Consider the following 23,918-nt stretch of genomic DNA (forward strand, 5'->3'; position numbering starts at 1 on the left):
TTTAAACTTTTTAATGTATGATATCAATATTTATTATTTTCTCAGAGGATTTACATTGCTTTTAATTGAATTAAATGTGTATTTACTTTATAAGTTATTCGAATAAAAGAGGTTTTTTATAGAATTTCACAATATAAGATTGAGAATCATTAAAAAAATATTCAAATAATAAAAACTCAGTAGGATGAAAGTGGACCGAACATAAACCCGAACCGATCGGGCTCGTATATTACCCAACCCGAATATAATTAGGGTTTGTGTTCAGGTTCTGTGGAATCCACATTTAACAATTCTGCATTGCATTCGAGAAGGACATAAAGGAGTCAAGGAAGCGTCTATTCTTAGCTGCGTCACCATGAGAGCTAAGGTAAGGACTGTAATGTCAGTCCAAAAGATCAATTGCGATATGATCATTTTTTCGTCCCAGAAAAACTATCGGAACTGAAAGCAACTTCTTGTTTTCTTTGAAGAAATTGATGTTTAAAATGTTTCAGCAATTGTTGCTAAAATCATTATTCTTGTTTGCAGTGGAAGAAGAAGCGTATGAGAAGATTGAAGAGGAAGCGACGAAAGATGAGGCAGAGGTCGAAGTAACTTCTGCTGCTGTTTCTGGTCTGGAGCTCCTCTCACGGGGTTTTGTGTCCCTTTTCGTTAGTTTAGTTCAGGCATTGTTTGATTTGTACCGAGACAGTTGGTTATATTTTCTGTACGAGGTGCTTGGTATATTTTGCTAATGTTTAAATTGGATAACCAACTTTGCTGATACCGTATGTCATTAGTGCCTTTGGCATTAGATTGATTGAATGCTAGATGGTTTGATGTTATTCATTTTGTTATGTGTTAGAAAATACATGTTTTATATTAATTCTGCTGGGAAGGACAATGTACTTTGTGGTTAATTAGATTAGGCCCTTACTGGTAGATGCTGGTTGTTAGTGCTAATAGGCCGTTGTTTTTGTTGCAAGTTTGGACATATCTCTTTGAGTTCTATCAGTCCTTCACTTTTTAGATCAATATTAGAGTGAGAGATTACGTGCTGTTATGGGTAGTTTTTATTTTCTTAACTAGTGCTAGTTGTCGGTGATGATAGTTACAGGTTGCACATTGTTTTCTCTAGCAACCAAGCATTAGCATTCTCTTCAACAAGCATTGGAACATTGTTAACGTTTCCATCATTCAAGGTTGTTGACAGTTTGAATTTCAAGTAAGTCGACCGGGTCCCTAATTGCATACGAAAAGGATCAAATAGTTTTCTCCTCTTAATTTTTCAAGTGATAGAAAGGAACATAGGTAGTAGACTTTATTTATTTTAGTTTATGATTGTTTTTGGGGTCCTAAATTTGTAGTTGTCTGGTTTGTCAACATTAGGATATTAATGAAGATCGTATGCTATTATTCTCTTCTTTTACCTTTGTTTCATTTAGTATTAGACAAGCTAAGAAATTAGCATAATGGTTCATCTTTTTGTGTGCACCTGTATTAGGATATGTATCCTCATCTTACCCTTTGTGATTCCAGGGTCAGTTGTAGCTAGCTTGTGCTTTATAATAATATTCTTCTTTCCTTTGCTGCTAATAATTTTTTAACTGTGCATTACATTCGCTCATTTTGGGGAAGGGTGGATAAATTGCTAAAACGTGAATGTTTCTCTCAGGCCAGAGCAGAAATAAATTTTTTCCCACTTTCCTTTTATCTTACTTCTAATAACATATAATTTATACACGGCTTAACCACTTAAGCAACATGCTATTGTTTGTGCATGCCCATCCCGACTTTCTTCAGCTCTTCAAATGTACGTATTGTTACTCCATCAAAACCACCTGCAAACTGAATGTTATGATAGTTAACATTAGCAAGACTGATATATAGGAATTTTAATTCTGAATAGTTTGACACTACCTGGTGGACTCGGTAAGTAAATCGAACCCCTTGAAGCATGAGATTTCTTTCACTTGGGCATCTGCTTGATTGCAGTTCTTTGGTTATTCTCTTCATGTATGCCCTGGCTAACCTCAATGAACTTAATTTCATCTGCAATGTTTATGAAGATTGGACTTGAAGTACATAATAATAATTGCAAAAAGGGTGGAGTGCTGTTTCTAAAAATTAGATTGAACAATTAGCAGATTTTGACGTTTGATGAACATGATTGTGATACTATATCTTTGTTTAACAATCAGGTATTGTTATCAGAGGAAACTAAACCCTAAATGTGGACCTGCTATGGTTTGTGATTTTAGTTGAGGAATGGTGAATGCTGCTGTATCTTTCATGAGTTGTGTATACCTCTCCTAGTTTGTGCTTGGAGAGAACTTCCTATGGAGGTTAGTTTCATGAAGCAGTTAATTCCGTTAATTGCAACTTCAAGATGAAAGGGGCAGTTGGGTTTCTTACTTCTGCTATTGATGCAATTTGTCTCTTCAAGGTCTTGCATACGGTGTTGTTTTTAGTTCGAAAAAATTTGTTCTATTGGCTTTACTGTTATTCTCACTAAAATAACTAGTATTATTGTTGTTAATCTCATCGTCATCCTTTATGGTCTGTACTATAACAGTTAACTTCTATTACCTGACCAATTAGCCCTCTCTCCAGCATCCATTCCCAGGGAATCTGCATTTCTCTGTATCTGCTGCTTGTACTGTCTCTCATTCTTTCCATATTATTTACACTTTCCTCCAACCTGTAAATTTCATATTTAATAATGCAATTAATACATACCATTGAATGAAAATAGAAAGTTTTAGTAATATAGTTTATACATGCTCGCCTGTCTTGCAATCCTTGAATCTTTCCCAGTGCCTGCACTAAAGATTCTTTTGGGTTGTCCTCGAATGATGAAACTTCAGATTCAAGGTTCTGCAGGTCCCGGTAATTGAAAGCAGCTTCCCTCAAGGCATCTGCTTTTCTTTCTGGCCATTGTGGGAAATGCTTCAAAACTGCCCTTTCATCTACCAGCGAAGATAATTCCTTGTCCAGCCACTTGACAAATGTCTCGACTTCAGATATCTCTCTGTAGGCTGCAGACTCCACCTCGTTGATTAAGAAATTGATGAATTCTTTCTTTCGTTCTACATCGGATTTAATCTGTATGTCACATCTTATTGTTACTGGGAGTTTCTGCTGGATAAGAAACAAATATAAAAGGGGCAGTTGCTGCTATACTTACAGCCGAAAGATAACTGGAGCGGTTCTCAATTTCTCCAATCATGTTCTTGGTGAATACCGGTGCTGGATTTGCTGAATGATTGTTCCTGTTCTCCAGGTGAGAATCTTTCCTTGTTAGTAAGCGATACAACTGCACTACTTCAGGCACCCGGCGCACGGATTTAGACCCAACTAACAATTTAGATGGCAATGGTGGGGGTGGCGGCACTGGTATTGATGGTTCTTTACTTTCATTTTCGTTTACCTCCTTGATAGATGTGGTGATGGCAGCAGGTGGCTTTAGCGGTGGTTTTGGTATTTTAGATGCCCTTTCCTTCTTTGCTGCTAAATCTTGGAAATTTGGCTGTGGACTCGAATTCTCTATTTCACGCCTCAGTTCAGAAATTTTAACAAAATCTGATGTTTTCTGTTGAGTTGCATCTGTGTTGCAGCTCTCATTGGGGTTCTGTAATTTCTTCCAGAGCATGGATTTCCTCTCATTATCGTGTGCTTTAAGGGAGCTTATTTGTGCTCGAAGACGGGCTACTTCTTGTCGTAGTTCCTGATTATCGTTCTCTAGAACGTTGTTCTTTGCGAGAGAAACTAGGAGCTCCTTCTTCAAGCAGGTGATCTCTGACTCATCATCTTCTAGTGACATATTTTCCTCTACTCTTGTGCTACCCTGGAAGGATGATGATGGGAGGAGTGGAGTGGTTTCGATTTATTACGTCCTTCTCCTTTTTATTCCTTGTTTTACTTTTGAAGTAAGGTATTCTTACCTAAGCCCCGGTCTTGTTACTCTCAGAATGCCCTATGATATGCTGGTGATGGCTATGATAGGACATGGCATTAAGTTGTTTCGCCCAGGGATGTTTTTGGCATTTAGAAAATTTTGTCCTGTTATATGTTGCGATGTGTTAATAGTTTGCAAAAATTGACATGAAATTTGTGGGTTTGCTGGCACAGAAAAAGGTTGCTACTGTGTAGTAGTTGTCTGTAGGAAGGCAGGTTAGGTATTTATTATTATTTGATTATAATAAAATTTGACCTTAAATAAATATAAGGGTGTCGTGTTCCTAATGGAAGTGAATTGAACTTCTTTCTTTACACATGGAAGAAGCCGTTTTCTTTCATCTTTTTTACATGCATTTAGTCTTTAGCATAATCCTAAACAAGAAGTTTAAGACATGATTGATTGTAAATTGCCAACTGCAAATATTTTTTTGAGTTGATTAATTTTTTTGCAAGATCTTCCGGAGTCCAAATTTTGATTGTTGTGGGTGGATTTTATTTTATTTTATTTTTTAATTTTTAAAGACTGTTGTGGAGGACTTTGGTATTATTTTGATTGCATGTGAAGCAATGCGGAAGAAAAGGTAAAAAAAAGTAAAGAAAGGGGAATTGAAGGGCGGTGAAAGAGTGGAAATTTGAAGAAAAAGAAATTGCTTTGATAATTACAGCCTACCTCCCGAATAAGATTTCCCGTTTTTTACTTTATTTATTTATAATTTTTTTTTTTTTTACGTTTCTTTATTTTTACATGTAGTTCTACTTTACTGTATAAAAGAAAAGATGGGAATTTCAGGTTTCTTCTAGATCTGGCTTTTTTAGGGTAGATATTTGAAACTTGTAGTCACACTCAATTGATAATTACTTACCCGAGCAGCTTTTTAATTGGTTGCTAGGAAATTATTTAGTCGAGACTCCTACTTTTCTAGCAAATTACGAAGATTATTTTATTTATTGTTCCAAAAATCACCTTTGATTTAGTTTTATAGAATATATTTCCATAACTAGAAATAGAAATATTATGTGTTTTGTTTGCTTTGCATGGTAGTTGAATTAGAGTTATATACAGTGAAGGGAAAAAGCCATTGTAGCAGCTCAAGAGGTTGATAGCGAAAAAGAAAAGAAAAGGGTGGTGTAGGTTGCTCGATTCCCTCATGTCTTGTCAGACCTTAAATTCAAGGGGCAATTTGCAGGTCTAGATATGATCCATTATTTCTCCAAGTCTCTCTGTAAGAGAAAAGAATGGTTTATATGGGGAGAGAGAATCTACGGTGTCTCGAGAGAGAGATTTGAAAAGAATAAATTATTAATTTTTTAATGGTCCAAAATCATAGAGGCACTTCACTTGTCAGTATAAAAGACAGTAGCTTATTGGGGCAGTTACTAGGGCAAAGTCCTTTTATTCTAAGTCTTTGTTCCAGCTTTTGGATATGAGAGGACCCCCCCCCGTTACCCATTCTCCCCACCCTTCTTTAACCAAGTTGGATACCCTACTTCTTAGGCAATCTCCAGGCCAACTACTACCTGCTGATGACTGACCCCAAAAAAAAAAAAAGGAAAGGAAATTCATGGGCAAATTATAATGTTTCTTCTCCTGAGTTGATTTCATCATAATAGAAAGAAAGAGATGAATTATGTGATGTTTGTACTTTTATGTGAGTTTTTCATTTGAGACAAAATTGAGGGATTGAATTTGATTGACCCGAGCAAATCAAAAGAGGAAGACCAGAAGTAAAAAGATTCCTTTAATCGTGTAGGCCCAATCTAGCCCCGTAACCCATGATGTTTTACCAACTGATGGGCTCAAGACTCCTTCCTCATAAATTCACAACTGGCCCTGTTGTCTCTTTCCTTGTGGTTGTGTTTAAAATGACACCTGCTGCTCCTACTACTTCAGTCTCTTGCAATACATTTTTATCAACGTGGGTTACTCCAAATGTCCATCCTCAGCAACTTTATAAAAACAATTATGGTATAACATTTTTGTTAATGATTTAGTTGGTATTTCCGAAATAGAATTCTAAATGTATATTACATTTTTAATGTGCAAAACTTTTGCATACAATTCTTGAAGGCCCAAGAATATAATCATTGTCAAGATAAAGTTTTTTTTTTTTTTTTTTTTTTTTTTTTTTTTTTTTTTTTACCGGAGTATTTTAACTTTTTTTGAGTCAAATTATTAAATTAGTTTTTATAATTTGACATTTATTATAATTTGTTTCTTAATTTTTTTTTCCGTTATAATACCATTTTTTATGTTTTTCATTTGATTTAAGTATTCAGTTTTCTTCTATTTCTTAATAAAACAAAAACTAAAATAGTTAAATTATATTAAAATATTTTTAAAAAAATTAAAAAATGAATTTAATTTATTATTAATTTAAATTAATTAATTAAAATTATTTTTTAAACTATTTTTTAAAAATATTCCAATACGATCTAACTATTTTTGAGTTTTTTCTATTTATTAAGAAATAAAAGGAACTTAATGTTTGAAATAAATTGTAATTAAAAAATATTAAGAATTAAATTATAATAAATAACAAGTTTTAGAAAACTAATTTGATATTCTTTTTTTTTTTTCTTTTAGTTGGTGGTGAAAGGATTATTGATTTTGGTGTATGAGAGATAGATATACAATTTTCGTTGAAGATTTCTTTCTGCAAGAATGCTTCCACTTCCATATACAAGTGTTTGGAGATACAAATCCTAACAAGAATCAGAATTTACAACTTAACAGTAAAATGTTAGTTCTACTGTCTCTTTAGATCTATGTAAAAACATCTTCCATGCCTACATACAAAGTCTAATCCAAAAAACTGCAGAAAACTCTCCATTTCCAGCATGTCACTACTCAGCATTGCTCCCTTTCTCTCTGTTAGATCTTTCTCGTAAGCAAGTCTCCTGTTCAGCAACATGTATGACTGTTTCAGCAGAAAGTTACACGATGTAAATCATGCCAACTTCGAGCAAAGAAGTATGTGGAACGTTGAGGACAACATCAGGGCCTCGACAGTTTGTACTCAGAAAAGCATATACAACATCTATAGCAAATTTCTTGAAGATGGAAGATGACTTCTGTGCCTTTGCATAAGAATGCCCAAGAATATAAGCAATACCAGATTCTTTGGCTTTCAGTATGTGATGAGACTCATCTTTAATGGGAGAATCCTTTGAATTCCTACTACTGGATTTGATCACTTCAGTATCATGGAGAGACTGCTCAATCACCTTAAGATTGGAGTCTGTTAATGTCTTCAAGTCTCCAAACTCCCAAGATTCAACAGTTGTCTTGGAAGCAATATCTTCTTCTTTTTCGACAAATTCTACTATTCCATTCACCAATTTATTCTCAAAATCATAGTTTTCCTGCTGCAGATCCTTGTAACCATACCTCACAATGCACCTGAACATGCCATACTCCTTCGGGCCTACCCTGCTTATCAGCAACCGTTCTTCTTCACTGACAAAGGGGACTTGAACAGATTTAACACAGACAAAAATTAGCACCTGATGGAATGCAGGCAAGTTGGTGACAAAGTGTCCAAAAACAGCTGGAACTCCAGTTATCAGGTCAGTGTAAACAAGTCCGATTCCAGGGACACGAACCATTCCAAGACTAGGCCCTAAACAGACTATTCTGTCCATTGAAACCTTGTTCTCGACATCAAATTCATGTTTCTTCGTAGTTCCGTAGTTCCATATGTACATTATAGTCATAAAAATCAAAGACAGCACAAGGGGAATCCAGCCTCCTTCTGGTACCTTGCAGACGGATGCTGAGATGTAAAGCAATTCTATTGATCCAAAAAACACAAGAAATGCAACTATACTGATTAGTCTTTGTTTCCACACAATTAACATCACCAGTGCCATCAAGCAAGTTGTCACGAACATAACAGTAGTGACTGCCAGCCCTACAAATCCAGAAAAGAAACCATTTTGGTTCATAATCATCTCTCCAGATATTCTGAAAAGAAAAACAAATAAAAGTTTGCTGATTTATTCAACGGATGATGTTCATACCATAGGCATGACCCATCATGTTGGTGTCTCTCAATCCAATTGTTACAGCCAAACATAGGCACATCAACATCCAGTTGACCTCTGGAATGTATATCTGCCCATATATTTTGCTCGAGGTATGAACAATCTTTACCCGGGGAAAACAATTTAGAGCACAACATTGGCTTATGATTGAAAACGTAGCTGATATTACAGCCTGGCTTCCAACCACAGCTGCAAAAGTGGCCACGATGAAAACTGGCCAAAAGACTGCTTCTGCATAGAGAAAGAAACATCAATACTAAAGCAAAGAATAAAGTTATCTATTGGTGTTTTGATAAGCTCTTACCCGGTATGGCTTTATAGAAGCTCCTCTGTATGTCTTCATGGTGCTTTGAGAGGAAAGCTGCCTCGCCCATGTATGCCAGAACTAAACATGGATATACCAGAAATGTAAAGGCAACCTGGATTTGAATAGCCCATGTTGCAACTTCAGGATGAAGATTAAAATATGCCCAAAGTTTGTCTAGATTCATTCTTGTGCAAGGGACATTGCTAGTCAACTTGTTAAGTAGTGTGTAGAATTACCTTTATTGAAAGTGAAGAGAAATGACCCAGATCAGCAAACATTGTTTCGACACCTAGACAGAATTTGAAAAGAACCTAAATCAATTAACTAATCCAGTTAGCATAAGTAAACCAGAATTAATTCATGGGAAGTCTGAGGAACCTGTGATGGAGAGAACCACTCCTCCTAACGACACCCATCCTTCAACCCCAGTGCTTTTGAGGAACTTCAACATGTAAGCAGGAGAAAGTGCACGGACTACGTGTGGATTCCATTTGATGATGTTGTATATTCCGATGCTGCTAATACAAAGAAGCCATGCTGTGACAATTGGAGCGAACATGAAAGCAACTCTATGCGTTCCATGATGCTGGAGTGAGAAAAGCCCGACTAAAATGACGCAAGAGATGACAACAATATAATCTGAAAGAAGAAAAAAACTGAGTATAAGATTAGTAGCCTTATGCTCATTTATGGGTGACATATTATGAATTTTGTACTTACTCTCATGTAGTTCTGGGATCTTAATTTTGACTCCTGAAACTGCTGAAAGAACTGAAAACAAAATTACTCAAGAATGTCAACGAGAAGATAAACTAGCCTACTCAAGATTGATGTCACATTAAGAAGGATGCTGGAAAAGAAAGATTAAAAGATCAGTTGAGTGAAAAGCAGAGAATATCTAGAACAAAGAACTGTAAAGAAACCAATATTTCTCATATGCTGCTTTTAACAACCTGATATTGTAGGGGTGAGTACTCCATCACCAATCGCCATACAGGTGCCTAACAGAACAAAGATTAATAGTCCTTTCCGTGATCTTGGGTGCTTCTCAAAGAAAGACTTTAAAGCAGAACTCTGATGCGTATCTGTGGATCCTGCTGTGGCATATGTAGATAATTTCTCATCTGTAGCTTGCTGATTTGGTAGGATGCTTAATTCAGCATGTCTGCACAGAAGGGAGTACAAAGCAAAGGTACCACCTGCACCATAAGTGAAAAGTTGACATCGATAAGCTGTGTTTCTTCCTTGTCCAAATCTGCAGCCATTGAGCTTCAAATTAATAAAACCTTTTGCTATTAACTGCAGCTTTCCGTACGAGGTTATGCCTATTGACTACTAAGGAACAAGAAAAACCCAGAGCAAAGCTAAATGAGGCATCATTGGCATAACAGCTCAGTAGCTCTTTCGTTCAAAGAAAAGTTTGAACTAAACAATGAACAAAACTAATCTTCATTGTAATCACATTTTAAAGCGATAATTAAGTCTATAATATAATGAGAAAGCTTTACCTTCACCATTATCATCAGCTGACATAACAATGAAAACATATTTGAAGAGAGCAATGAGAGTAAATGTCCAGAAGATGAAAGAAAGAACGCCATAGATTTCCTCATCGTCCTCGTGGAGGCTCAATTTCCCAGAGAAGGTAGTCTTGTAAGCATATAGAGGAGAGGTACTAAGATCTCCATAAACCACTCCAAGACTTTGATAAGCCAATGTAATCACGGTTGTACAAGATACCCTCTTCAAATTCTGATTCATGGCACCGAGTCATTGTTATATTTCACACACTCATTTCAAGTAAAAGATAAAAAAGAACAAGCAGTGTAATGTTATCAATTCTGTACTATGGGTCAGAAGCAGAATTCATCTATGCCAGGAACACACAACAAGAAGGAAATTATATAAAGATGCTTTAAGAAACTCTCTTTATTCTTTTCACTACTTTTGAATTTTTTTTTTAACAGAACTAGGCAGTAGCTTGAGCATTGTTAAAGGTGAAACCAGCAGAGTATCATATTCACCATATTCCATGAAGTTAATCACATGAACTGACTCAAAAATATGAGAGAATCAAGTTTCTTTTATCCCAAAATGATTAAATCATTTCATCAAAATTTCCCCGCAAAGAATACAGAAAAACAGGCAATTGGACTAGCTAAGAAAAGTGAGCAAAATTTTGAAATTAGCTTCAGACTTCAGAGTTTATCAGTCACTGAGAAACAAAGGCATGCTAAAGTTTCCTTCTTGATAGACAACTGCTAATGTGTCACTGAAATTTGTTCTGGGATAACCCGTTTAAGCTAATAGTGAAGACATTTACACAGAAAAATTGGAAATGGGAAAGCCCACATGAAAACATCCTCCTTCCATGAAGCAAAAATGCAACTGCCCAGAACCCCATTAAATCTCACATAACTCAAAGCCTCTTTTACAAAATCAAAACTACAGAAAATAAAAGAGCAAGATAACATTTTTATAGCAGTTCCGTCAAATTTAACGTAGCACTAGAATAGAAAAAGGCAAGAGCTTCGTGGATCTATGGAGAAAGAAGAAGAAAAGAAGAGAGTACCTGTGGAGATATTCCCTGTTCCACAAGCTCCTGAGATGGGTTCATGGTCTTTTATCCTTAGAGTGAGAGAGGGGGGGAGGGGAGGAGATTGGAAGAGAAAGAAAGGTACGAATGAGAAGATATATAGAGAAAGAAGAAAGAGAATAAGAATAGACGAATGTAGGGAGTGAACAGAAATAAGTAGCAGTGAAAGAGGAGGCAAATACTGCGTGCGCCCAAAGAAGTTGCAAAATGCATTCAATGTCTTCTCCTTACTCCTTGTCTTCAATATCTGTATGTGTAGAGATATATATATATATATATGTACTGAATATTTGTGTGTGTATATATATTATTTGCTTGGATAAACCTTGAAATTGGAGTCGATAAGTTAGTCAGGAATCTTAAAATATGCTATTTACAGAGAGAGGATTGTTTGCTTTTAGTTCCATGGTTTGCAGAAGTAAGGTTTTTTCTTGTAGATTAATTGTTAATCCCACCCTTCTGGTATAAGTAGAAGACATGCATTGGGATGATATGTCCCACTATGACAGAGATGGGGAAGTGAAGTTTTTTGGAACAATATATCAAATGTGATTCAATTGTATAATAATAATAATATTATTATTATTAATGAAAAGACATATAAATCCTCCATTCAAGATTTTCAAAATAATTGATGTTTCACCTCCTTTGGAGATGATGTAGCAAATTTGAACTTATAAAGTAGCTTTATCTTTAGAATAATTAAATGTCATATATATATATATATATATATGTATTCATCATCATGACATATCTTTCAATGTATGTATGTAATTTTCATTAATAAGTTTATTTATATAATTTTTTTAATTTGATTTATCGATTCATGAAATTATTATAATGATATCGAAAACAAAATATAATATTAATTTCATTATTTTTAGAAATTATTTTTCAAACTATTTAATAACTAATGAAAAAAAATATCAACTTGTAATCTTTAAAAAAAAAATTTATAAAATATACAAACTTATTACATATTGATATAGATGTCACATGGTATTTGTGATTAAGTAGTGAAATTAATTTTTAAAATAATTTTACACTATTATTCATTTTTAAATTAACATGGTATAAAAATAATTCAATGTTATTTAACTATTTGTTTTTTAACCCAGAATCATAAGATATTCATAAACCCCATATATATATATATATATATTAAAGTTGAAATATCAATACTAGTTGCTTGCTTATCTTGCCAATTGTTTTGGTGAATTCCTAACCTACTTTTCACCTATTCATCTGTCTCCTTATTTGTCATGCAAAATCCCATGCATTAAGCAACTATCGGCTGCCACCAATGACTTACAATCCTAATTATGTCAATTAAATATATATTATTATAGTGTTCTTTAACTAATGGATTAATTAATATGTTTAATAATGGATTAATTAATTAATTAAATGAATTTGTTTGTATTCTTTTACATATATCTGGGGCAAAGAAGTAATAAGCTCTGGTTAGTTTGCTTCTTCATCCACTCAATCTTCAAGTAAGGCTGTCCTTTCGCCATTTAAAAAGTTTGTACTTCCATTGAAACACCTTTACCTTTTTAACTTGTACAAGTAACATCAATAAAATATCTATGTGGGTTTCCTTTAATAATATAAATAATAAAGATATCATTTTGCCAATTGGGTTTTAATTTATTGTAATATATATATATATATTTTTTTATATATATATACATATTCATTCCATCCATGCTATACATAAAGTTATTTAGTTTAAAAAATATTTCCACGTGTGTTTATATTTAGTTAGATAGGAAAAAAATTTTAAAAAAAAATTAAATTAAATTAAATTGTATAATTCTATACGTCTATAAAAAATTAAAATTATCTATGAATTGAAGAGGGAGGTGAGTATTTTGTGTCATTTTCCAAATTGGCATGTAGTGCGGTGCTTCTTTCCAGTTTAGGGTCCCTTCTGTCACTGAGAAAGCAAGAATTTTTTGATATTATAAATTATATTAATTCCTCTTTCTTCCATGATGGGTATAAATTTATACATCTACACATACAAACAAACATAGATATATATATATATATATAATATTATCCTCGCAGGTATTCAATTCTTTTTCTTATTGATCATGTCATGTATTGAACTATGCCATGAAGTTTTATTCAAAATGGACCCCCCCCATTGGCTATCACACATCTTTTCAAAATGTAATTTTATTATTAACTTTTTTTAAAAAAAAATCTAATTCTTTAATTTATAAAGTTCAATATTTCAATCGATCAACTTTTATCCAATGGATAATAGTACATCCATGGATTTGATTATCCTGATTTTAATTACTATGTTCCAAAAAAATTTATAAAAAAAAAAAAAAAAAAAAGCCAACCGATCGAATTAAACTTTAATTAACTAAGTTCTTCCTTTAAAAAAAAAGGTGAAAACCCGATATGGGTTTCTCAAAATTATTCCACGAACCCTATATATGTACATGTGTATATATATTATAATGCAAATAGGTTGTTCTTTCACTTCCGACCTCTCAGTTTTGGATGAATTTGACAGGAACAATCAAGTCAAGATAGGAATTGTGAGTGATGTGCATGGTTTACCAATAGCATAAGATGCTAATCCTACGACGTTAGTTCATCCTAAATCCACTACCTACTCTCCTTTTCTCGACTTGAAAACTCAAAGTCTCTCAACTTGGAGACCAAAAATATAATTATCATTTCAACACCACGATTTGCATAGACATTTATATACACACACACACACATACGTAAAACATAATGCCATCGTGCATAATATTTAAGAACTGAAATACCCATTTAGGAGGATACCCTAAATCTTAACAAACCAAGTGAATACAATCTTCTTTGTTTAATGTGAAATAAAAAAGAATTAGTGTCAATGACTTGCAGCCTCCCACGACCCATCACATACATTTATGGGAGAAATAATTGTTTGGTTCAAGGGAAAATGAATAAGAAAAGAAAGATAGGAGGAAGCAACCAAAGTGTATATCTATTTTGAATAGCTACCTTAACAACCAAATCCTTTATTGGAGGCGTATTATTATTTTGTTTTGAGGTCCAACCGTACCATGAACATAATTGCAAGTACATTGCATGGGGAAGAGTTTGAATCTGATGAAGATTGAAAACCCCAAAAAGAAAATTGAACAGGGTTTATTTATTTATTGATTTATTTGAAAAGATAAAATTCAATTCTAAGATAGATATATATATATACATATATGTTTGTAAGATGGGTTAGGTGTGGTATCTATATCAAATAGTTAGTACCTTTATTGGGGAGGGGTGGGGGGGGTGTCCCATTCGATTGAATGCTAGCTATACACTATTCAACATTGGTGTATGTTCATGTAATTAATTGGGATATATATGGGTCTCGCTAATTCTAAAATCTTGGTTAGATGTTACTTTTTTCCTATTTGTATTGATAAAATTTCTATAGTTTTATGACGTTGATTTAAACTCCTGTTCCCTCATCTGTTGAAGTTGAAACGTGTGAGTGTGAGAGATGAAAGATTATCCATATCAATATGTACATATATATATATATATATGTATATATAAGTAGACAGAGAAAAGAGATTGCATGTAGGGGTTCCCCACTAGTTGTAAGCAATTGGATTCCCGGGCGTGGGGGTTGCCCTATGATCGCCTTTTTGTGACATCGGATGTTTGTCACGTGCGTTCATCCAGTTTTGATGCCCATCGCCATCCACCTTCACTTTTCTCCTCTTCTCTTCCCTCCCCCTTAATAATTTTGGCATCTGCTCAACTCATATACATATATATACAAGAAGATAGTAATTTGATCCTATCAAAAACTTTTTAGCGGTAAAATGTTTTTATTTGAGTATTAATAATTTTTTGAAGGATCAGTTTATTATTGCAGTCCATCAAATACTACCAGAATTCATATATTTTAGGGAAAAAAAAAAAAAAAAAGTATAAATTATTGAATTATATTTTTTAAAAAAAATTACTGTACTTAATAGGTCCTCCCAAAGAACAGGGACATTTTATAAATTCAACAGCCATTTGCCATGTATATATATATATATATATATAGATTTAAATATACAAATAATTTGAATGCCATCTCTAACTCCAATTATTGTTGGGAATCCTGCTGCTTGCCTTCTATTTTCCTTTTGTCTTATTTCTAGTGGGGGCTGAGCCTTCCGTGGAACCAGTCCCTCTCTTTTGTCATTTTCCCTCCTTGTTAGGTTGTACGGGTCGCTTAGCCCATAACTAATCCACTTTCGGTTGTTCTTTGCCCTTCCATTTAGGTAGGAGTCCAATAAGTAATCATAAATTTTGGGCTTTATTTGCCAATGCACTCAGGTATAAACCAATCCATTACCTGACTAGCAAAGCATATCTGAAGTTCTGTACCAGGTATGACTGACGCTAATATGTTGTAATTGTTTTAACCACTCAATAATTTCTTACAGACTTGGACAAATACATTGACTTTGGAGAGCAGGACATCCACACAACATAAACTTGTGAATGTACAACTTACCGTAAGAATATTGCCCAAATCACTAGGGGAAGAAGATCCATTTGACATGCACTGTCAATTCAAAATCCGGAATTGACAATAGTATCCAAGTCTCATGTTTACCATATAACACAAGAAATCCAAGACTACCAAATAGGAGTATCGGTCTATAAAAGTGATATCTTTCTCCCTGCATCCATTGGGTGGTATCACCAGAAACTTGCACCCCGTAGTATTGAGAAATGAAATGAAATGAAATGAAATGAAGACAAGACCATTGCTGGACATCTCTGACCATATTCAAACTGCAAAAACACAACCCTCAGACATTCAAACATGACCTCAAGTTCAAGCCAAACACATAGGACTCAAAATGACTCATAGTAGACCCACACCAGTCCGACCGGCAACAAATACTTCCTCAGCAGTGTCAATGTGCCGAGACATGGCCAAGAAATGTGGACATCTATCACATCTTGCAATGTATCTGATGACATGAAACATAAATTCCAACCCTCTTTAAGTTGAAGAAGAGCCAGGCTCCTCACTTTTCTTTTCTGCATCTGCTTCACTTTTGCTTTCTTTTTCCTCTTTCTGTGGTGCCTCTTCCACAGCTTTCTCATCACTTTTCTTGTCCTTCTCTTCCTCAACAGTCAACTTCTCGAGAAGACCAGCAGCTGCAGTGGCATCTTTGTTCTCTTCTTTCTTTTGCTGAGATTCAGCAACTTCTTCAATCATTTGCATAAAGGTTTTGCAATCTGATATCAAAAAGAAGATGTCAGAGATAAACAGAGCACTATAAATTAAAACAAATGAACCAAGCCAGAGGAATAGAGCAACATGGGGAAAAAGAACTGAGTGAATATATATAGAAAAGAAACGTAATAACTAGATAGTGAGAATAAATGCACAAACAGTCACAGTCAAAACTGCAACCACCTCAACCATACAAATTCCAGCAGCAATTTCTCAGTGATATTTACATTATTGGGAGAAATCCATCAATAATTTATAACTGTGGCTGAACAATTCATCCCCTAATAGAAGGTTTTGATTTTACAAACTATATTAAGAACTACCATTGCACACTTGGCAATGAAAAGTTGATTTAGCAATTCGCCATTGATCATTAATGAATTGTTTGCCTGCAGGTCATAAGGGTTCATACAAAAAGGATCCTTCATGGGCAACAGCTAATTCACAAAATACAAATATATTGTCAGAAGTTTTAAAACTGATTTGGGTGACATGAACATCCAGATGTATACCGAGAAAACCAATACAATCATCCCAAACTTCTAACATGTCCAGCAGTATTTACCAAAACAAAGCTGAAGATATAAGTGCATCCAAACTAAAATGCAATCTCATACAGCTTGCCAACCTAGAAGATCAAGCAGAACCTCCTACCATTCTTTTCAAACCTCAATAAAACAAATTCATACCAGTCATTGCTTCTCATGCACTTCAAAAAAAACCTCAAAATAGAAAATGTAAACCAAAGTTCTCCCACCTCAGCTCTAATGGATGGACACCAGTTTCCACTCTAAAGGATTTCTTTACTTGCTCGCTCATATGGATCTAACATTAGCATCAGTCATCACAGGATCAATGTAAATCTTACTCTCAAAGTTGGTAATTCAGCGGAAAGAGCACTGGTTTTCCTCCTCCTTTCATTTATTCATAGGTACATGGTTATAGAAGTAGGTATCGTTTAGTTTGTATCTCACTCTTATGATCTAGAGTCTTTAATCCAATTTCACAATAAACCTCCTTTACCTAACAACTGCATGAAAAGTGTTGCCAAATATTTGCCCTTCTCGAGAAATTTTTTTCAAAAGCCAAACTGATTTTCATGATCATATGGGCAGGTGTCATTAGTTTGTTTCTCACTCTTACAACCTAGAACCTTAATCCAACTTCCCAGCATAAATCCCATACTATTGTGAAAGATTGCTCTTCTCAGGGAAAAAAAAAATGTTCCTGAAGATTGCTTCAGAACCCTCCATCAACATAGAAGACATGCTTTATCAGAAAAGCGTGTCTGATAGATAATAGAGTCTAACAACAGTAAGTCCACCGAACCTCAATATGCATGAATGCAAGCAAAACATATCTTAGATATATGAGAAAACAATATGAAAACAGTGTTGCAACCTCTAGCGTATTCTTCTGCCTCTTAGCTTAAGAAGCAGAGAACGACAAATGGATCATTCACATGGTTAAGGTGACTTTAGAATTTCAGACATGCACTTATGTAAGCATACTAGACAAACAGCACAATGTATCTAATACTTATCATCTCTAAACTGCATAAGCACAAGCAGGTCACATGCATGACAGAAGTGCTAAAATTGAATGGACCACCAGGACCAGGCAATCAGGGCGCTCGAAACTGCACGTGACAGCATTCAAGCAAACCTAGCTGGAACTATGCATATATCCATTTTAAATTACAGGCGCATCACCCTCACCATGAGATAGAAACACAGATACCAAAATTACAGCTAGCTCGTACAATACAGAAACGTAAAAGGAAATCATACATGCACACACTGCCATAAAACACATAGGTACATGTGAAACCTCAATGACACACACAAAAAACAATATTCAAGTAAATCTGCAACGAAATTGAAAAACAAACCATATTAAGAATGAAAAAAAACACTTTGTACTCACTCTCAACTGATCCAAAACGAATGCAGAAAAGCTCATCCTTCAATTCACCATCAGCAAAATCCGTGGCGTGCCACACACACGACTTCTCATTGCCGGCGTGTTCCTGCACCGTCATTGCAGGCAAAACTGCAAATTCGAAGAGAAGAAAAAGAACACGCAAATCAAAACCTAAGGAGAAAGGACAAACTATAATGAAAATTGAATACATCCATAAACAGTGTAAAAGAAAAATGTCAAGCGCAAAGCAGATGACAGATAGAAAGACATACCGAGATGATTGGCGCAGATCTTCAGAGTCTTAGATTGCCTCATAACGAGGCGAACCTTTCCTGTAACCTTGTGTTTCAATAGCTTCACGGTACCAGCACCTCTCTCCTTCCACTGATTTCCATCCTTATCAAATCGATAGAGTTTCGCTTTCCTATCATTAACAGTTAAAATTAGAGAAAACAATAAACTCAATAAGTTAAAACTTAAAAACCCTAGAAATGGATTAGAAAACGACAAACTGATCAGATCGAAGATATAAAAATGACATATACTGCAGAGACAGAGACACAGAAATAAATGTATACGCACAGATCGAGGATGGCGTCTTCATCTTCCTCCCCGGTGGTTACGGCCACTTCCTCGAGCTTGACGATAGGGGCGACCTGAGCGCCGGTGTCCTCGTCCTCGTTGGCGGCAGTTTCCTCATCTTCTCTGTGCTCGTGCTCGGGAGCGTTGCTTGCCATTTCTGCTTCTGACGACTGTTCGTTCGCTACTCACTATTTGAACAGAGAAATGGATATTTAGATCGAAGGTTTTGGGGCGGTGAGGGTTTATACAGAATAAGTGTTGTTGCGGTATCAATATATATATATATATATATAGTGAACTGTTACTGAATGTAATGTAACTTGGGAAGGAGTTTAATGGACGAGGCGTGATATTTACGCTCATGATAGGGACTGTTTGGTTAGCGGAAAAGTCGCCCCCCTACTTGGGATAAAATATTGTCCGAACTTCAGCTGGACCTTAAACCTTTCCACGGTGAGGTTGGGCTGAATCTGGACCGGATAAGTTTGTTTTTTTTATTTTTAATGATAGATTGAATTGGTGGATCTGTAAAAGTTCGGCCCAGTTATTAGGCCTATATTTTTGTTTGTCCAAACTTTAAAACACGAGTTTACATTATTTTTCTCAAAATAAAGATTTGTATAGTTTTCTTTTATATTATATTGCATATCGAAACTGACTGAAAATTTTATTTTATTTTTTTCTTCGTAATATTTTAGTTTAATGTGTCTAGTATATAATTATATAGATTAGTCATTAAATACACATGTATGTAATAAGTATGTTATTTCATGGGATATTATTATTATTATTACGAAAACTATGATTTAAATGTTTTGTTATAAGAATATCATGGAATAGTAAAAGGACGTTTATTACCTTGAGGAAAAGTCAATCAGTAGAGTAGTTGGTAAATTTATAAATAAAAAAAAACACTTGGGAGTAAATAAATTTATATTGTATTTAACTAATTATATTACCAAAGTATTAATGAATGTTGGTTTTTTTTAAGGATCCTATAACTTTATTTTAATATTATTAATGTATGTTTTATAAGCATATCATTCATTTATAGGTGGTGTGTGTCTACTTGGTGGTGGAGAGGAAAGAACATGGAAAGTGGGATGTAGAGATGAAGACATGCAATGCAAATTCGTTGATAAATCTAAAAGTGATATCTCATTTTGTAATTTACAAATAACATTTTAGATTATGACCAAAACACTTAATGTTAGGGGAAGCTTCAAAAACATGTCTCTTCTGCTGCCACCCACTCCTAGGTTAAATTGTCATAGAATTGGGTCCCTCCTAAATATTCTAAATTACAATTTAAATGGTTTTTAATTTGTATTAAATTTTTTTTAAAAAAAAAAAATAATAATAATATAAATATATGAAAATTAATCCGAAAATATTTTTCTACTAACGATAATCTGAAGTTATATTAAAAAAATAAAAATTGAGAAGAAATTGGTGAGTTGGGAAATCAAAATTGCAAGATTGGGTTGTCGTCTGTTGAGAAAGCAAGCACGGAGATCTTAATTGTATTGGGAGTGAATGTTGAGATTCTCTTAATCTTTATTAATTTAATCATGTTCATGGTTGGACCAACCAAATATGCATACACACACATATGTACATAACAAGTTGGTGTCAACCTTGTCTCTTGTCAACTAAACATCCAAAACAAAAAGCTTATGCATCGTTTATGGCTCAAATTTACACATTTATATAAAAATAAGAAAATAATTTTCATTTGACTAACAAATAATTAATTTTAATATGAATGATTTATTTTATTAAATTGAACACGAAATTAAATTTTAATACCGAAATAATTAATCTAAAAACACCACAACCACTAAAAAAATAAATTCATAATTATAAAAATCGGATGAAAGTTAAACGATATGGGTTGTGAATTTAAAAAGGAATAAGTACAAAAATTATTTATTACTTATTCGTATTATCCCGATTCGATTTAGTTTTAGCCACATTTGGCTAACAACACAACTCTTTGAAATTGGGTAAGAAAAGAGGAACTCAACACATATTATATTATTTGTCTTATAGTTGGGCACGCCTAAAAATATCTTAGGATTGGAAAATGGTACTCATCATCTTGCACTACTCAGTGTTTATGGCCAAGACAACTTACTTGTCACCCAACTTGGCTTTACACGAACCCACATTACCATTTTCTTTTTTTAGACATTTAATAATATATATAACTATTTTTTATAAAATAAAATTAACAACTGGGTAAAAAATCTATATTCCACACCCCACCAAAACATGCACTTGCCACTTCTCTCTTCTTCTTTTATTTTTAAAAAAATAGTGATAAATAATAATGAAGGAAAAGAAACGTGGTTGGGCTCACTCACGTGGGTAAATTGAGGCTGAAATTTAAACAAGAAGAATATAAATAATAATAATAATAATGATTTAAAATAATATATCTGAATATTTTCGGCCAATAGAAACTCAAAATATTACAGCACATCCAATATAAAAGGCCCATCCCTCGCTCCTCCACCGCAAAACCCACGTTTCCCGACCCATACTGACAGCTGAAGCCACCCATGCGACGCCGCGTTTTGATTAACCCGACCCGACCCGGTAAAAATTCGTACATTTTACCGCCTTCCCGCTCCTGCAACCTGTTGCCGCCGAAATTACGAAAATCCCATTTTGAGCTTTTCGCTTTTCGTTCTTCTGCTGTCCTCCTCACGGATTCCCAAGAATATACCGAATTTGCACTTTCTGTTTCCAATTCTACCCTCGTCAAATTCAAATATGCCGCATTTCTCCCTGCCTCTTCGCTCTCACTACAGTCGACTCCTGGTGATTCCAAAGTGCTATCCCTCACTGCCATCCAACCATCTGATTCCCAAATTTTCCCTCTCGTTGTCACTAATTTACCGATTCTGTCTTTCGCTGAAATTTCACGAGTCATCTCATCCCACTGAGTCGCCGAATCTCGCTCTTCTTCTTCGTCTTCGAATTCTGAGTTGACCCAGTCGAGTACGCAACGAGGAGATGACTCTATGGGTGTATAACAGTGTGATAAAAACGGATGCTCCAACAGTTGATCGCAGGTCCATCGTTGGCTGGGTTCTTTCCTCAGACACTTATCTAGAAAATCGCGACCAAGCTCCGATAGTTGAGTTGGGAAACGAGGCAACTCCTCGGAAAATCCGATGCGGCTCAGTGTCTCAAAGCCCCGATCCTCCCAGGCAGGTTTCCCGGTGAGCATCTCGATAACGGTGCAGCCGAGAGACCATATATCACTCTCGGGTCCTTGGTATTCCCGTCGGATAACCTCCGGCGCCATCCACAGCGGGCTTCCACGTGGAACAATTGGAGCCGCAGACCTGGCAACTCCACGGGTGAGCTCCATCGCTGACCCGAAATCCGCGAGCTTCGTCGCGCCATAGCTAGGCCCCACAAGAATGTTCTTTCCCTTCACGTCGCAGTGCACGAATCCCCGGGAGTGTACATGTCGCAAAGCAGAGACAACGCACCACGTGTAACGCCGCAAAAGCAGCTCGTCCACGTCAGCGCCGAGACGGGAGGAAGTCGACGCCATGTCAGCAACCGTGCCACCCGGCAAGTACTCCATATGGAGGTTCCGATACGACGCCGTAACGTCCTCTCCGAGGATCCCCACGACATAGGGACTCCCAGAAAGCGAGCGGAGGATCCGAATTTCATTCTCTAAGGACTCGATCTGACCTGGAAGACACGTGTCAAGATCGACGGACTTCACAGCAAAAACATGACCGTCGGATTTTTTAACAGCGACGTTGACGGTACCGAAGCAGCCTCGGCCGACGCACTTCCCTCTAACCCAAGAAACCGGCGGCGAAGAAACGTCGTCGTTCCTGTTGTCGTAGCTCCGTGGAGTTTCCATTGAAGAAATTCGCTCTGTGTCGTTGCTTGTGCGAGTAAGCATGTTTTGTTGGCCACATTACTAGGGCCACAAGGGAGCACAAGTATATATACGTGCGAGTGGACTGTAGGAATTTTAGATTATTATTATTGAAATATTCAATTAACTTATATCCGACGTGGAAATAATAAATGGATAATTTGATTTTTTTGGAAAAAGGGTTTGATGACGTCACGGAAGGAGTTGGATTACAAGTTCCGGTTTTGATGTATACAGGGTTTATCCTTATCCAAGTAAGAAGGGAGGTTAATCACTTAATCTCAACCGTCAGATCTCCGAGGGGATCAAATAAACAAAGGCGGGTATTGTTGTTTAAACATGTAAATGAAAATGTTTCGAGGAATCAGGCCGAATTTTTGGTCGGTAAGGAATAATAATTTTTTTAAGTGGTGGAAATAGGAAAGTAAATAATTAATTCCAGCGTCACCACGTGGAAAATTCACCGACGTGGAGTGATTGATTAAATTAATTTTCTTTTTAATTAATAATTAATTGCGATAGACGAGTTTTCATTAACTGTCTATTTTTATCGGTTTAATTTTTCATGTCATCATTGAAATTTTTTTAAGAAAAGGAGGGGTTCAAAATAAAATAAAAAGGAGGTGACAAACATTTTTTTTAATTTAAAAAAAAAGAAACAATGGAATTCACAACCACATGGAAGAAGCGGGGAGGGGGACAGGTTTCTGTTAAAAAGCGGGGTCCACATAAGTGCTGACATGGCAAAAAACCGGTGGTCCACGTCAGTAGAAGAGAGAAACAGAGGGTAGTAATTGGTGGAAGAGAATGGGAAAGTAGAGAAAGGCAGACGTCTGGATTCGGCTGAGGATTCTCGTGCGTGTCTGGTATTTTACAGTGAAGAGAGGTGTTGACGTGCACGACCTGCCTCCATCAATTAAAATATTTATGAAGAAGATAAATATGCTCTGCATGTTTTTGTACGTATTTATATATTTTTAAATAAATTAAATAATAGTATATTGAAATTTTATTTTTAATATTTTATGAGTGCCACAAACTATATATATATATATACTCTTTCCCAAGATCTGTGTTCTTGGACGGCTTTGGGGTGGATCTGGTTGAACTGAACTGCGATGCGGCTGACCTTTTGAGCTTTCGATGGTTGCTTTTTACACAATTAATTCATACGTGAATAATAAATATGAAGGAGTTTCATCAGGTCAAAGACGATATTGAAACAATTTTCAAAGTCATTTTTAATAATTTGTAAAAAACTTCATTAAAAGAAACATAAAATCGTATTAATTCAAAAACATAAGTAGACACATATATTGGTAAAGATCCCTAAAAAGCTCGGCGGTTTAAA

General features: G+C 35.2%; 4 protein-coding genes and 1 long non-coding RNA gene across 10 annotated transcripts; 1 reads left to right on the plus strand and 4 right to left on the minus strand.

The window, feature by feature from the left end:
- Positions 1–207: 207 nt before the first annotated feature.
- On the plus strand, positions 208–6,081 carry LOC110823878 (uncharacterized). Of its 2 annotated transcripts, none has more exons than XR_015817274.1 (3): positions 208–367; positions 529–2,324; positions 2,847–6,081. It is a non-coding gene; the product is annotated as an uncharacterized LOC110823878 (long non-coding RNA). The 2 variants fall into 2 exon arrangements; XR_002541464.2 differs by having other exon boundaries at positions 529–1,204; positions 2,181–6,081.
- Positions 1,664–3,802, minus strand: LOC110823877 (CHUP1-like protein). 3 transcript variants are annotated; one of them, XM_022054374.2, is made up of 5 exons: positions 3,167–3,802; positions 2,768–3,084; positions 2,569–2,680; positions 1,900–2,031; positions 1,664–1,820 (listed from the first exon to the last, which is right to left on the minus strand). In XM_022054374.2, the coding sequence occupies exons 1-5, from the start codon at positions 3,800–3,802 to the stop codon at positions 1,803–1,805; spliced, it is 1,215 nt and encodes a 404-aa protein (XP_021910066.2). In that variant the 3' UTR covers positions 1,664–1,802. The 3 variants fall into 3 exon arrangements, with proteins under 3 accessions (XP_021910066.2, XP_021910065.2, XP_021910064.2); XM_022054373.2 differs by having other exon boundaries at positions 1,664–1,827; XM_022054372.2 differs by having other exon boundaries at positions 1,664–2,031.
- Positions 6,082–6,566: 485 nt separating the features above from the next.
- KT1 (potassium transporter 1) lies at positions 6,567–11,324 on the minus strand. 3 transcript variants are annotated; one of them, XM_022054295.2, is made up of 9 exons: positions 10,863–11,323; positions 9,799–10,042; positions 9,244–9,489; positions 9,011–9,061; positions 8,669–8,929; positions 8,527–8,579; positions 8,288–8,402; positions 7,960–8,214; positions 6,567–7,850 (listed from the first exon to the last, which is right to left on the minus strand). In XM_022054295.2, the coding sequence occupies exons 1-9, from the start codon at positions 10,905–10,907 to the stop codon at positions 6,874–6,876; spliced, it is 2,247 nt and encodes a 748-aa protein (XP_021909987.1). In that variant the 5' UTR covers positions 10,908–11,323; the 3' UTR covers positions 6,567–6,873. The 3 variants fall into 3 exon arrangements, with proteins under 3 accessions (XP_021909987.1, XP_088070289.1, XP_088070290.1); XM_088214163.1 differs by having other exon boundaries at positions 8,669–9,061; positions 10,863–11,324; XM_088214164.1 differs by lacking the exon at positions 10,863–11,323 and having other exon boundaries at positions 9,244–9,545; positions 9,799–9,939.
- Positions 11,325–15,437: 4,113 nt separating this feature from the next.
- Positions 15,438–18,930, minus strand: LOC110823738 (ran-binding protein 1 homolog b-like). The gene is made up of 4 exons (XM_022054201.2): positions 18,655–18,930; positions 18,345–18,496; positions 18,076–18,201; positions 15,438–16,151 (listed from the first exon to the last, which is right to left on the minus strand). The coding sequence occupies exons 1-4, from the start codon at positions 18,807–18,809 to the stop codon at positions 15,913–15,915; spliced, it is 672 nt and encodes a 223-aa protein (XP_021909893.2). The 5' UTR covers positions 18,810–18,930; the 3' UTR covers positions 15,438–15,912.
- A 2,071-nt stretch (positions 18,931–21,001) lies between these two features.
- On the minus strand, positions 21,002–22,592 carry LOC110823703 (mitogen-activated protein kinase kinase kinase 18-like). The gene has a single exon (XM_088214165.1). The coding sequence runs from the start codon at positions 22,589–22,591 to the stop codon at positions 21,017–21,019; it is 1,575 nt and encodes a 524-aa protein (XP_088070291.1). The 5' UTR covers position 22,592; the 3' UTR covers positions 21,002–21,016.
- Positions 22,593–23,918: the final 1,326 nt, after the last annotated feature.

This window comes from Carica papaya, chromosome 2, assembly GCF_054855325.1.
Source record: "Carica papaya isolate Zhongbai chromosome 2, ASM5485532v1, whole genome shotgun sequence".
Lineage (NCBI taxonomy): Eukaryota > Viridiplantae > Streptophyta > Magnoliopsida > Brassicales > Caricaceae > Carica > Carica papaya.